The 15911-nt window shown below is 53.3% G+C and overlaps 1 protein-coding gene across 1 annotated transcript in view; it reads right to left on the minus strand.

The window, feature by feature from the left end:
* Window positions 1-2310: 2310 nt before the first annotated feature.
* Window positions 2311-15911, minus strand: part of LOC119097863 (intraflagellar transport protein 80 homolog) — a 32647-nt gene continuing 19046 nt past the window's right edge. The window contains exons 6-11 of the mRNA XM_037220811.1: window positions 10098-10269; window positions 8629-8751; window positions 6970-7109; window positions 5473-5593; window positions 4217-4329; window positions 2311-2494 (exon numbers count right to left, since the gene is read on the minus strand). Coding sequence (XP_037076706.1) covers window positions 4249-4329; window positions 5473-5593; window positions 6970-7109; window positions 8629-8751; window positions 10098-10269 — 637 coding nt within the window. The 3' untranslated portion in view covers window positions 2311-2494; window positions 4217-4248. The remainder of the gene's footprint in view (window positions 2495-4216; window positions 4330-5472; window positions 5594-6969; window positions 7110-8628; window positions 8752-10097; window positions 10270-15911) is intronic.

The following is a 15911-nucleotide window of genomic DNA, read 5'->3' on the forward strand; positions in this document are numbered from 1 at the left end:
TACCTCTCTGTCTTGCCAATGCATGTACGTTGTCTAAAACCTTGGGCGGGCTTGGTCCCAAAATGCAATATCCCATGCTGTTTGCACTTGTCATTCGTAGTTGGATCTCACGCCTCCGACTTGGCCAGCCATACCAGCTTTCTCGAAATCCTCCTGAACAACCCAGATTTCCATGTTGAAGTAGCCGTTTCGACCGTAGAAATGCCACTGGGTTCCCTGTTCACCACTAGGAAAATGTCAAGATCCATTGGTCCTGCTCTCCCCAAACATTTGGTACATAGTGTCCTCAGAACGCCCATCGCCAAAATGATTGTACTAGAAATGGTACCGAGAGCTTGACGCTCTATTTCGGAAAAACTGTATACCCATATGCAGTCACTATCATGCGAACTCAACAAAACCTCGCATTGTGACTTTTACTTCTTCTCGGTGGCGTTTGGCAGCCACACTTTTCAAAAGCCGCCTTGGCTATGGGAAGCATTGTTTAGTTGGATTCTCACTTTGTTGCAAAGTTGCAATGCGACAGTGGCGTCGCCATGCGGCCGATCCTCCCGCCCCCTGAGGGCAGCGGCACGCAGACGGCCCCGGCCATGGTGGATGGCCGCACCGGTCGTGTTCGACGTCGCGCACGCAGTTGCCGCCGCTGTCCACAGCCGAAGCTGGGCGGGGGGAGGGGGGGGGGCGTCTCCGGGGGACTGCCGGTGGGCGGCCCATCTGGCCAGGGCGTTGGTGTGGTCCGCTTCGGCTCCAACCGTTACATCTTGTATCGCCGGGCGTTAACACGGTTTCGCAGGATACGTTGGCTGCGACAGCAGCGTCGTTTAGGTCGCCGTGGGTAATATTCCCTTCACCCAACCCACTTTCCACCATGTCCTGTGCTCATGGGTGGCGTGTGCGCATGGCGGCAGAGTCCTCGCTGATCATTCGTTGTCATTGGTACTCAACCATTTCCATTGGCCCAACGTCTGTTTTAAGTCTCACCCGCTACCCATTTGATGTGTGTACCCAATGCTTTACTCACACCGAGAAGTCCTCTTCTGCGCCTGACTCCCATGTTCGGCGGCTGACACCAGTTGGTGGTGGCCAGGGCCGACAGCCTGTAGTGGCCTGGGCCGACAGCCCTGGCTACCATCAATAATTCAGACACACCTTGTAAGGTCGCTGACCTACGACAGGTCAAATTCGGGCCACTGGCTTGGGTGAAGACGGAAACGTTCAATCCGATGCAGCACCGAAGTGTTAGACGATGCAATACATCTGTGGGATAGTTTCTTAGCCAACACAACAACTGTATGAACAAGTCAAACTGACCTATGGTCAGGTATGAAGGTCAGAACGAGGTCAAAACCACTCGTCTTCATTACTCTAGAGCTTGCTGTATGGGGTAGTTTCTGATACTCAATTCGAATTTACTGATAACGGGAACTGCATGACACACATTCCATAGACTGCTTAACACGCGCCCGGGTAGCCAGTTGAATACCATTCGCCCAGGTGGGGGATCAGTTCCCCCCCCCCCACCCCCTCCCTGAGTGCGTGTTAAAGGTCAGCATAGGTCACTGGCCTAAACTGACCCAGGTGAACATTTGTTAGGAACATTCCGCCTGGCGCAATCTTTCACGCTTATTCAAATGCAAAACTGAAACGAGAACAGAAGCGAGCGTGAGAAGCCATACCACGCAGTCCTCAGCTGATGTGCATTCCAGCATTGTGCCATACGTCGAACGTGGCGCGGTTTTGCAACAACCACCTTGGGAGATTAAAATGCATTTGAGTTCAGACTCTGATGCATCAAACGGACGGAAAACAAAGGCAGCCTTATGGAGCACGGAAAATAATCACCACGTGGTACTTTTGCAGCTGTCCTACAAATACATGGATATGCTAGCTGCACATTGTGTCCAACTAAACAACATCCTTCAGTCCTCGCCTAAGCACCATTCAAACACAAGCATATATTATGGCCATGAATGCAGAAAGCAAGGCTGCGGATGCGAGAAGTGTGTTCAGCACACGGGGCTTAGGCTTAGACCGCGGTGCTCTGACAATTAGAGTGCCCGGCACACCGCCACACAAACGAGATTACCTGAACAACACACGAGCTGGCTAGGCCCTCCAACCCCCGTGGCCGCGGCATCTCCAGGGCGCAGCTCAGTGGCCAGCCGTGAACCCCGAACGCTTGCGGAGGTTTTCAGACGGTTACACACTCCGTTCCATCCTCGTGAACCTGACGCGCGTGTGACAAACGGCGGGGGGAGCCCTGCTCCCTCCCGGAGAGCTAGAATGCTGGTCAGGCAAGCGGTAACGGCCGAGGTGAAGGCACTCAGAACACCTCCTGGTCGGAGACGGCCTCTTCCACTTGCGCCTGACTGGTCACGGGCCAGCTGATGCCGTACGTGTTGGAGACGGACTGGCCGACCGAGGACGAGTTCACACTCTCCTTCTGCATCTCCACCTGCACCTTCAGTATGATCTTGTTCCAGTCCGCTTCCATCTGCGGTGAGGTTGCCAGTTAGAGGGGAGCAGGTTCATCTGGGTTGAGACGATCAGTTAGAAGAAGGGGGGGGGGGGGGGCACGTCAATCTGGGTTTCGCAGATCGGTTAGAGGGGAGCAGGTCCATCTGGGGTGGGGTGATCGGTTAGTGGGGAGAAGGTTCATCTGTGGTGGGGTGATTTGTTACAGGGGAGAAGGTTCATCTGTGGTGGGGTAACTGGTTAGAGGGGAGTAGGTCCTTCTGTAATAAGGTGATCGGTTAGAGGGGAGCAGGTGAATCTGGAGTGGGGTGATCGGTTAGAGGGGAGCAGGTTCATCTGGGGTGGGGTGATCGGTTGGAGGGTGGGGGGGGGGGAAGTCCATCTGGGGTGGGGTGGCCAGTTAGAGGGGAGCAGGTTCATCTGGGGTGGGGTGATCGGTAAGAGAGGAGAAGGTTCATATGTGGAGGGATAACTGGTTAGAGGGGAGTAGGTCCTTCTGTAATAGGGTGATCAGTTAGAGGGGAGCAAGCCCATTTGGGGTGGGGTGACCAGTTAGAGGGGAGCAGGTTCATCTGTTGTGAGGTGATCAGTTAGAGGGGATCAAGCTAATTTTTGTTGGAGTGACGTGTTAGGGGAAACAGGTTCATCTGGGGCAAATTGACCTGTTAGAAGGAAAGAGGTCACTTTGTAGAACAGTGGCCGGTCAGAGGGGAGAAGTTTCATGTGTGGTGGGGTCAACGGTAAGAGGGAAGCAGGTTCCTCTGCGGTTGACCGGTTTGAGGAGAGCAAGGCTTTCTGTAGTACGGCGACTGGTTAAAGGTGGGCAGGCCCGTCTGTGACGGCGTAACCAGTTGGAGGGGAACAAGCTCATCTGCGACGGAGGGACCATTTGGAAGGATCGAGCTCTTGACATGATACCGTTGGACACTACAAATCTTCCTTAAACGAGATACCGCACGCTGCATTCTTTAACAATCCACTCGATCATTTATTTCGTGTACCAAATACCCATTACAGAGAACACTTTTCTTACTGCTGATAAGATACCAAAGTATCACCGAAGGATGTTTATCAAAGTTTCAAACCGACGCAAGCTTAGCGCCCCAACACTCATGCCACAGACAACCTTTACGGTGCGTAGGGCTCAGAAGGGCACACTGAGGCCGCGCGAGGGAGTTCAGGGCCCTCGACGACGAGCTGGATCGATGCGTGGATGTTAGTGTCGCATGCCTCGTGCGAAGCAACGGATCACCGTGCCTACCAGTGTGCACACGGATCAGTGTGCGTCTTCTCCGAGCGAGGAGGGCAGCCAGGGCCACGCATGCGGGTGTGCTCCCCGTGACACGGCAGAGGGCCACAGTCAGACGGATCAGTGTGCGTCTGCTCCGAGCGAGGAGGGCAGCCAGGGCCTCGCATGCAGGTGTGCTTCCCGGGACACGGCGGAGGGCCACAGACAGACGGATCAGTGTGCGTCTGCTCCGAGCGAGGAGGGCAGCCAGGGCCTCGCATGCAGGTGTGCTTCCCGGGACACGGCGGAGGGCCACAGACAGACGGATCAGTGTGCGTCTGCTCCGAGCGAGGAGGGCAGCCAGGGCCTCGCATGCAGGTGTGCTCCCCGGGACACGGCAGAGGGCCACAGTCGGACGGCGGCCCACCGGCCACAAGTGGGTAGCACGTCACAAGGGCCTCGGCGGTGAGAGGTCGGACAGAGACCGACGGGCTGCAGACGGGATGGACGCACACAGGCACACGAACAGCACGTGATACGGGCCGCTACTGCTCCGTCATGTCGGGGATGTCCTCGTTCTCGTCGGCCGCCGCCTCACGCTTCCGCTTCTTGGCATCCTTCACCATCTGAGCATGGCGGGGCCAGTGGTCAGAGAGCTGACAGGAGGGCGTTATAGCGCTACGCCACGGATCATTCTCAGCGGTGGGGCACGGCGGTGCGGGCACACCGCCCAACTCCGCTGAACCGGACAAGGCACTGGTAACCACAGGTGGCGTACGATAAACCCTCTGGCGATCGCGATGATGGTGCGACGGTAGGATAGAGATCATTCACCGGCCGCACCGCTGAGGGGTCAGTGGGAAGTCATCAATGGTTTGATTGGAGTTTAGAGTGTTAGCTGTCTAAAGTAGCCAAACGTGCCATCGAAATTATGTTCTCATAGATTTGTCGAAAGTTCTTTCAACCCAGTATCATTAGGTCTAGTGCCCCTGGGTGTACGTAGAAACCACCTGTGACTCAAAGGAAAAAGCTTCTATATTTGCTGAATCTCGCCATTTCTGCACGAATTCCCCCAGCAAATTCACCCAGAATGCCTCTGTGGCTATAGGCTCGCATTGCTTTAGTGACACACAATGTTTGCTAAGTGTGCGTAGATAGTCCGCGACTTGCTTGACAAGACATAAGCTTGGTGATGCACAACCCGTCCGATTAACGACAGCCTCAGGACCTCAGCACGTCAACCGATGGCTGTATTATGCATTGGCGCACGGTGCTGCATCTGAAGGTCAACACGCTGCGCAGTACGCTTTTATGTGATGCCCGGGCTACTCCTGCGGCCGTCCATGGCGATGCGCGGGACCACGTGGTCGTGGTGCTACACGTCAATACACACACCGTTATAATACTTGCAATCGCGGCATGCATTGTTACGGCTGCTTTGGCGAGCGCACTGGTTATTCGATCCGTGAACGCTCTAACTTGGTCCAACATGTTCAACGGTTTCAGTAACGCAGCATACAGCAGCATACAATCCCTTTACGTCTTCTTGCAAAAGTTCAGTGCATTGCACTGATTTCCACTCTGAATACACTCACATTGTACCGCATGCGCAACGTCATATTCTGTTAATGGGCACCAACTGTTTAGAGTAAACTTAATTTCTAGCATACAATTGCAAATCAAGTCGATTTTCAGGAATATACAGCAATTTGTGTACCGGTCTTCGCTCTCCACAACATCTATTACCATGGGCGCTTTGCTCCACTCACCGACTTGTACTGAAGGAACAGCTGGTTGGTCTCCTCCTTCTCGAAGCGCTCCAAATACTTCTTCCGGAAGGCGATCACCGTGTCGATGTGCGTCTTGTACTTGACTGCCATGGCCAGAGCCCTGCCGACGCGGCATGTTTGGTTGGTGCAGTCCGCTCGCGTGGCCAGTGGCGGGCGCCGATGCTGGGCCATATGGCCAACTGACGCACAACACCACCACCGTGCATACGGACAGAACGTCGCCAAGCGACATCGGGCCGACACACGGAGCCGGAGCTGGAGACTGGTCGAGCCGCCAGTCGGACCACATTGTGCATAGTCTGATATTCCGATATTCTGATTTCCGATATTTTTAGCATAAACTTCTTGAGGTTATCAACAATGCCAAGAGAAAAACATCTTTAAAATACCTTCTTTTATATTTTAGGGAACGTCAAAAGAAAGCTCCATATGAAAGAGCCGCCACACTCAGCCAGGCATCAGCTGACGATGAGCTATCTCCAGGCCAATCATATAATTTCCTCGCAGTAAAAGCCTTCACCGATTATAAACCTTCAACATTCACAAAGGACACCACATGCATGAGTATTCTGCATAGGCTCATGGCGTTCCTTGGGCGCACAAATCCGCCCCGATGGCCACGCGCGTCGCGTCAGCCTGGCCTGGCGAGTTATGTGCAGCTAATAGAGCCCCTCTGTTCAAGCCTGGACGTCTGAGAAACAGATAGATAGGCCTTTAAAAAACATGCAGTCAAAAAACAAACAGTTCTCCCGGAAGTTGAGAGAATAACCATCCGTAACGTGATTTGATGCATCATTTTAACAGCAATCGTCAACGCTCAAAGAGCAAGAGCAGAGCTCGATTCTGACTGGTTTGGCATGCTTCTTCATTGGTTCATAAAGACGAATTATCCCATCCCTTTCGTAACACGTGGGCGTGACCGTTTCCGTTTATAGACAGTATATAAGCCATGCATGCTGATGTGACGACTTTCTGAGGGACAAAATTGGTGCTGTTTGTGCGTGTGGACAATGTGCTTTGCAGCGAGTGTTGTTAAGGGCGATATACTGCTAAATAAAAGCACTAGACTAACAAAATGCATCTTAACCCGACACGCCATAAGGACCATCACGAGCGAGGTCATCACTAGTAGAACCATCAAGCAAGCAGTTAGAAGCCTGCTACACATGCCGATCCTTTTCTTCTCAATATATGTACGCTATCCGGCCGATCACCCAATTCGTGCGAGGAGCCATGGACGTGCCCAAGACGTGAATCCATTAATGTACCGTGTTCACCATGCTTATGGACAACGTCGTTGTAGCAGTGCCTTATGGTCAGGCCGATTCCTTTCAGAATGGGATCTCGGAAGTCATATGCTGAGAGACCTGGAGCTCAAGAGGTGTTTTACATTCATGATGATATGAGGTGTGTCGGCTTAACGGCGTCAGCACTGGCCCAAAACTCTGACAGTGAACGCGACTTGATGCCACTGACTTTTCCCACTGGTACAGCTGGATGTTGAGCATGATTGCCCTGAATATCTGGCTGGTGTGCACCAGAATGGCCTCAGCATCCAGGGGTGAGCCGGCCAGCAGCGTCAGCTCGGCCGCCTGCGCCTCAGCCGATGACAGTCCCTGAGAGACAGAGTACACAGACCACTAGATCACACCATTGGCCCTCACAGAGTTAACAGAATCACACAACAAGCCATGAAAGAGACCACAAGACCACACAGCAGGCCCTGACACAAACCACAGGACCAGGCAACAATCCCCTGACACGAACCACAGGGTCACAATTGGCCTGGTACAGACCGCAAGGCTGCACAATAGGGCCTGGCACAGACCACAAAGCCACACAATAGATCTGGCACAGACCACCAGACCACACGACACGTCCTGACACAGACCACAAGGCTACACAGCAGACCCTGGCAAAGACAACAGGGCCACACAATGTGCCCTGGCACGGACCACAAAACCACAAAACAGGTCCTGACACAGACCACAAGACCGCACAACATACCCTGACACGGACCACAAGACCACACATGCCCTGACACGGACCACAAGACCGTACAACAAGCCCTGACACGGACCACGAGACCACACAACATGCCCTGGCACGGACCACAAGACCGCACAGCAAGCCCTGACACGGACCACAAGACCACATAACATGCCCTGACACAGACCACAAGACCGCACAACAAGCCCTGACACGGACCACAAGACCACATAAAGGTCAGCAGTCAGCAGTCTGAATCTCACTTCAAGGTACATCCGGGCGGTTTTGCGCCGGAATGCGGCGGGGCATCCCTGGTATTCCCCGGGAGACCGGTTCGGATTATGCGGTCCTATGGCGACCGTAGATCACGGCGGAATACGTAGCCAGTTTATACCCCCTCACCTTCCACCCCCCCCCCCCTCCCGCCTCAACGACAGCTGCTTAGCTTATCTGCTGCACGCTTCGACGACGCGATACTGTCGGCAGACACGGCTGGCTGCTATAGATGCGCGGATAGTAAGCAGCGAACACAAAACACACCATCCACTGAGATGTATACGGCACGGCTTGACGGGACAGGACGATGCACACTAGCTTTGGCATTATTTGGGCTGGTGTAAGTAGACTCTAACTATGAAGCATAAGCGAGGTGGATTATTCGCGTGTGTACATATATATATATATATATATATATATATATATATATATATATATATAGCGTAATTTTAGGAGACATAACTGCCGCGCAAAGGCACAAAAGCTAAAGGGTTATGTTCACGAATGGTTTATAGGCCTTTTTTCCTTTGGCCGGCAGACAAACGAGTGCTTCCCGCTCTTACAAACAGCCACCGCTGTATACAAGCCAATGAATAGCAAACCATTCAAGAATCTAACGCAATATAACTAAACATACTTTCATATGTTAACTAAATCTAAGTTAAGAAGTGAAATGGGCCCCATTTAATCAATGAAATAAAATCGATAAATGCAATAAATCCCATACATTGACCTAAAAACACAGCGTAAATTTACTTAAATTTGTAGCCGTAATTGCCGGCAATTAATTACATTTATTTTACAATCACTCGTTCACAGATAATTGGTGGCGAGGTCAGTGGTAGAATGGCCGAACGAGCCCACACATACCTTGATATAGCGGAGGTATTCGACCTTGTCGGCCTGGTCGATGCAGGAGTAGGCGATCTCGGCGGTCTCCAGCTCGCGGGCCACAGTCGCCATCCCGGCCAGGCAGCCCCACAGCGAGTCAGACTGTGCCACACACACAGAGCTGACACCTGAGGCGACACATGTGTCCCCGACTCCCCATCTTACACGGCCAGGCAGCCCCACAGCGAGGATGTCTCACACGCCCACCTACGCACACCCAAGCACGCGCACGCACGCACGCACGCACACACCTACACAATCTGTCTAGTCAGTGTAGTGTCAAGCATCCCGAGTTGTTAGAGGGAGTTGAGGGGAAATCGAGCTACCCAGCCCCAAAAGCATGATAGTCACGCGCCTTTGAGTACCTCATGCTTGAGGTTTAAATGACTGATTAAGTTGTCTTAATATTCAGGATTATGAAGGCCAGAACAGACCAACCTCCGTTAGCAGTTTAGAAGCACGACAATACTAAGGTTTTTTAGGCGTTCAAAAAAGAAATCCCTATGAAAAACGCTTTTTTGTGAGCGCATTTTTTCCTAAAACAATGCCCAGCGAAAACAGCAGGATATTGATTTACTGACGGTGTTTCAGATGCAGCAGTGATAGAAATATGACGCATTCAGCAAACTGACGCAGTCAGACACACAGTTTGCAGCTTGGGGCCATGTGCACTTTGCCCAACGCGCGTGTAAAACACCGATGTGAACAGATCGTTAGCGTCATTTCCATAGCCACATTATCACCACAGAACACTGGCATGGCTTGCCACGACCGGAACGGAGCTGGCGCGCGCCGCCGGCGGTGATCGGGCGGCAGTCCTGGCGGGCGTGCGATCACCAGCGAACAGAGGAGCTGGCCGCCACCGACCGTCATGTGTAGTTCATTCTGCATTCAATTCAACATGCCGCTATCATGTGCCGTTCCACTGTGCTTCCCACGGGCATGTACTGTCCCACACGGCCTTTTGCTGCCGTGTACCGTCCCACTGAGCCTCCCGCTGATGTGCACCGTTCCGCTGACCCTCACGCTGACCAGTACCGGCCCACACAGCCTGCCGCTGACGTGTATCGTTCCACACAGCCTACCGCTGACGGTCCCACACAGCCTACCGCCGACGCGTACTGTCCCATACAGCCTGCTGCTCACGTGTACCGTCCCACACAGCCTGACGTTGAGGTGCGCTGTCTCACACAGCGTACCGCTGACCCGCACTGTCCCACACAGCCTACCGCTGACGTGTACCGTCCCACACAGCCTGCCGCTGACGTGTACCGTCCCACACAGCCTACCGCTGACGTGTACTGTCCCACACAGCCTGCCGCTGACGTGTACCGTTCCACACAGCCTACCGCTGACGTGTACCATCCCACACAGCCTGCCGCTGACGTGTACTGTCCCACAGTCCTCCGTTGGTTCGTCCCGCTGACCCCCGCCGCCTCTGCTCGCACCTTGATGAAGCGGCAGAGCCGCACGGCGTCGTCCCATTTCTCCTGCATGACGTAGCCGTGCAGCACGGCCGGGTACGGCGAGATGCTGGTGGCGATCTGGGAGCCGTCCGAGCGGCGCAGCGACACCTGAGAGCCGCCGAACTTGCTGATGGACGGGTTCTTGCCGAAGTCGCTGCGGAAGGCAGGCCTGGTCAAGCAGGACATCAAGCCGCGCCGTGCGATGCCTGCAGCCTCCGTCACGTTGCACGGTGTCATGGAGCCGATGAAAGAGTTTGCGTGCCAGTGGTGACTAACCATAGCCAGAAAAGGGAGTCGATACAAACCTCTCCGGTTTTTCGAAGCATCTCCTGGACCACCCAACGCATAGTAACGTTACTTTCCTGTTACGCAGGCGTAGCACGTCTGCCATGTCTGGCAACGAAGCTCTAAGTTCCCATAATGTGCTGCTGATCGATGGGCCATCCATACATGACCTTACGTCGGAGAGGACAACAATCGTCACTTGCCGCGTTTCCTGCGACACTGGATTTGGTTTTCCAACGCGTTTTGCATCGTGAACCGACATCACCGAATTTGAACGGGCTATTTACGGGGAATGTGTTACATTTAAAGACATCGAAGCAAGCATCCGGTATGATGAAACAGTCTCACTTGTAACTATTGGTATGCTTCTAAGTGGAAATGTCTGCTCCAGACAGCACAATTTGCTGTTTCGTAAATATGCTGCTCAATGCGTCGTGGCTTAATATCGTCATCAAACCTTGCACAACATTGATTACGAGCCAATTCACGACCGTTATATCTGGAAGTCGCGCTCACTAAACCCAGATATGAACGCTTCGATAATTATATTGTTCTTGGTCTTAATCGCTGCGTGGTTTATGTAATGGTAGGACTTTAATGACATTACTATAACGTTGTGCATGTCAAGGTGACTTTGAAATACTCTCTCTTATAAGCCTGTCCCATTTTCGCGGGAGCGTGAATCAGAAACCAGAGGATTGTGAACATCACCGAAAGGTCTCCAATAAAGCTAGTTCAGTTCAAAGCCTCGTATAAATGTGGAACACTCCCTGTATGTTCCGGATCATGTGAGGTCAAACCTTAAAAACTGTCCACAGCAATATAAATAGACCTTTCTCGCCCGGACAATATCACCGACGCACATAAACGTCTCATGCGCAAGGTTATCTCATATCGATGTCATAGGAAGTCATCCAATAAGCTCGGTAAACTCACATAATCTCTCATAAGAAAGTGACAATTTCCTTTTTTATTCTCAGCCCTAACGCAAATCTACGCAGAGACGGCAAATAGTCACGCCTCACGTGCCAACCGCGACAAGCGCTGGAACAATTGATTTAAAGATGCAGCTCGCGGACATGGTACTATCGCTGCTTTGCAATTCGGACTCTGTTGTGTCGGGTGTAGGACCCGCGCGGCGATCGTGACGAGGTCCTGCATTCCGGACAGTGGCGGTCCTAGCAGAGCTGGCAACAGTTGTGCTGCGCAAAAAGGGCGCGGCTGCATCCTGTTGAGGCGGATGATTACCATAAAACCCCAGTGCGATGACCCTCTTGAGGGAGGGGGAGGGGCTTCAAGAGAGGCCCGGCACACATGTACGTGCATGCAACACATTCCACCCGTGGTTGCGTCATCAACCTGTGGTGCATATACTCTGCCGGCATCTCTCGTAGTGTCAGTTTAATGGTGGGACCGCTGGCAGGTACCCAGGCGGCTCCGGACAGTGCGTCCCCCTCCCACGTGCGGTACAGAATGGTGCGACCCTGGCTGTGTCTGGCGATGGCTGCCGCTCTTGACCTGACGTCTGGACGTTTGGTCGTCTGGACAGACCGAGGTGAGGATTGAAGACAATTGTGATCGCAGGGAAACACGCGTCACACAAAGACCGCAAACGGTCTCAGAACACAAGCCAGGCAGAAAGTCGCCGATGGTCTCAGCACACGTCAGTCAAAGACTGATGTTTACAGAGGCGAAGCTGCAAATGAGACATCAATCTCACCTCAGTTATCAACCCAGTCCAACAATGGTCTCACCTAGGACTGGGACTTAGACTAGCCAACTTCAAACTACGAAACAGCACGTTTCGCCCCATAAAGGTGTAAGGAAATAAAAGAAACATTTTGAAATTCAGTTGCAACCAATAGGCTGGATCTTACGACCTAGCGGATACCTTTTTGCAAATCTAAGGTCGCCGATACCATCACAGGTCAGATCGAGTTCAAAAGTTCCGACAGCTTTGCGATCGGTTGTTGTTTGCAGCTAACAAACCAGCTTGAAAATCCGAATACTGCACGTGTGTCGTCACGGTGGCTGGCTGTGCCGCAGGCGTCCAGTTCACCATGGTGACTGATGACTGTCGCGCCCGCGAGGGACAGCAGCCGAGCAGAAGCCTATTCCTAAGGAGGCCACGACGCCCTCACAGTTTGACACAAGCACACACTTTACATGACCTCGGTCGCCGATCGCTAGCCAGCAAGGTCGCCTGGTGTGGTCGGTCGATGGCAGCCCTATCTATCGGACCTCGCGGCACCGGGCGGCTGCCGGCGCGTCCCGGCAGGCCGGCCGAGCAGCGACACCCAGGCGGTGGCCATTGCAGCCAGGTGCTAAGATAGCTCAAAACACTCCGCAGAATACGCACATTTTCACAAATAGTTACACAAATTTATTTTCACATCAATATGGGGGCACTGCTTAACACAGTGGCCTGTTGGGATGACCTGCACTACATTTTTGAAATGTGGGTTTGTTTCCTTTACTTCGTACGTGCTACGCATACGCTTCAGGTAGAAAAACGGCACCTTCTTAATCAAATTTCAGTGCTGCGTTAAGCGGTATGCGAATACGCCTAAATCTGGCCTACAAAGTCAAAGTCAAAGTCGGGCGACCTGGGTTGACCTTTGGGAATATACTCTGTGATTTACACACGGGAATGGGGGAAACCTGAATGAAAATAATAAACTAATGAAAATGCGCCTGAAAGCAACACAAATAGTCTTATCGGGGCATCCACCTGCACAAGCACTTTATAAAGGACATTCATTGGCCCCGTGTATGCTAGTGATGTCAAGGGAGCCATCCACGGGCGCTTTATCAGCACCACACCAATTATGACGGCTTTGGGGCAGTGTTCATTGAACGCCACATGTGCTGATCACGATAGTCTGTCCCCTCAACCAGCATTAACCTTTCAACACGCCGGCCCCCCAATCGGTTAACTCAGCGACCTCGTTGTCGATAGGCGCCGCTGGCTCGGCCTGCCTGACGTCTGCCGGTCATCTGGGCACGTGTCGACCGGCCGGCAGCTGTCCCCTCTCAGACGGCGCCACCACCGCCGGCTGCCGGACCGGGGAGCGCTGCTGCCCGCACGACAGTGGCGCCGCCATGCGGCTGATCTTCCCACCCTCCGAGGCCAGCCGCGCGTCGACGGTTCCGGTGGACGGCCGCACCGGCCGCGGCCGCCGCCAGGCCGGCAGGCGGTTTCGCCCCCGTTCGCAACAGCGATGGACCCACCCCGGCGCCCGAGGATATGTCGGGGGCGGGCAGGTGAATCGCCTTCAGGCCCAGGGCACGGGCGTGCTCCGCACGCACGTGCGCTACTTCAGCTATCGCAAGGTGTTGGCCCGGCTGCGGCAGCTGCAGCGGCTGCGGCAGCTGCGGCGGCTGCGGCAGCTGCAGCGGCTGCGCCGCTTAGGCCGTCGCGGGTAACAAATACGCTGCCTTATCTAACCTGCACCAGTGGGGCTGTCCCTACACCCACCCACTAACCATTCCGTATTGGCAATACCCATCCGTTTGCTCTTTCAATATCTTAGTTCCTAGTAAGTAGTAAGATGTCTGGCAATGGAACTTTTCACGACTAAAAATTGCAGGCTGCAGCATGACATGGCAGGTAGTTTACAAGTATCCACGTGATATTTAGTAAACTTTGTGCCCATACATATACACAGTAATTTCTCAGAATCTGCACGCAGTTTCACCCGTTACCCATTGCATACATGTACCCATGGGTAAACTCAACCCCTGAAGTCCTCTATCATGCCTGCTTCCCGCGATCGGTGGCTGGCCACCACCACCCGATGGTGGTGGCCAAGGCCGACAGCCTGTGGTGACCAGGGCCGATAGCCTGTGGTGACCAGGGCCGACAGCCTGTGGTGGCCAGGACCGACAGCCTGTTGTGACCAGGGCCAACAGCCTGTTGTGACCAGGGCCGTCAGCCTGTGGTGACCAGGGCCGACAGCCTGTGGTGACCAGGGCCGTCAGCCTGTTGTGACCAGGGCCGACAGCCTGTGGTGACCAGGGCCGTCAGCCTGTTGTGACCAGGGCCGACAGCCTGTGGTGGCCAGGGCCGACAGCCTGTGGTGACCAGGGCCGACAGCCTTTGGTGACCAGGGCCGACAGCTTGTGGTGGCCCGGGCCGACAGCCTGTGGTGGCCAGGGCCGACAGCCTGTGGTGGCCAGGACCGACAGCCTGTGCCCGTACCGGCGCACCTGCACACCCTTTCCGACCATTTACAACAACTCGTGCTGAGCGGCTCACCGGTGGCACAGTACAGCACGTCACGTCGTCTGGTGTTATCGCTCACCCGCGCCGTGCGAGTGGCTAACCGGCTGTATGTAGCTGGTGGAAATACATGTCAACTGTTGTTGTACTACGTGTGCGTTGGAAATGCTTCCAAACGATTCCTATCGGAGCTGTGAACACGGCGACCTCGCTCGATGCTAACACATCGCTGGTCTCGGAGGACCATCCAGAAATGTGCGCTGAAGCAGACGTTATTGAAGACAACACGATGGTCACCATCTTGGCCAATCACGCGGAGCGCCCAATGTCAAAATTACTGTTGTCTGAGCCACGCTGGCCATCTTACGGACTGCACAGGTGGAAACACGAAAATTATTAGACTATTCGGAACGACAAAATGAGGGTGGGCTCCCCCACTGAAAAGTGCACAATCCACGCTTCACAAACCAGGTTGGAATATGCAAAAGGACGCATGTAGTAACAGTAGACGTGTCACGTCCACCATTCAGGCGGGGTCTCAGTTCAGTTATGACAACTCATCTACTACAGCTGCTGACGCAGTTGGCCTCAATACCTCTCTGTCGTGCCACTGTATGTACGTTGCATAAAGCCTTGGGCAGGCCTGGCCCTGAAATGCAATATCCCATACTGTTTGCACTTGTCATTCGTAGTTGGGTCTCACGCCTCCGACTTGGTCGGCCATACCAGCTTTCTCGAAATCCTCAAACAACCCATATTTCCAAGTTGAAGTAGCCGCTTCGACCGGAGAAATGTCACTGGGCTTCCTGCTCATCATTAGAAAAAAATCAAGATCCATTTGTCTGGCTCTCCCCAAACATTTGTTACACAGTGTCCATATTACACCAATCGGCCAAAACGATTGTACAAAAAATGGCACTGAGAGATTGACACTCTATTTCGGAAAAACTGTATACCAATATGCAATCGCTATCATGCGAACTCAACAAAACCCCGCACTATGGCTTTGATTTCTCCTCGGTTGCGTTTGGAAGTCATACTTTTCAAAAGCCGCTTCGGCTATGTAAAGCATTGTTTAGTTGGATGCTCACTTTGTTGCATCGTTGTGGTCACACGGCAGGTATACATCAACGGCATATTGCACGGTTTAGTATCGCACATGTGCCATCAATGCAGTTCTTGCTAAAAGCATACGCCACCGGCTGTATCATTCACAACCATTCACTTCCAATGGTGTTGCTCATACCCAGTCCATACGCATATGTAAATAGCCCATCTCCATAGTCATG

This window comes from Pollicipes pollicipes, unplaced genomic scaffold (assembly GCF_011947565.3).
Source record: "Pollicipes pollicipes isolate AB1234 unplaced genomic scaffold, Ppol_2.1 Scaffold_4621;HRSCAF=5438_pilon_pilon_pilon, whole genome shotgun sequence".
Classification (NCBI taxonomy): Eukaryota; Metazoa; Arthropoda; class Thecostraca; order Pollicipedomorpha; family Pollicipedidae; genus Pollicipes; species Pollicipes pollicipes.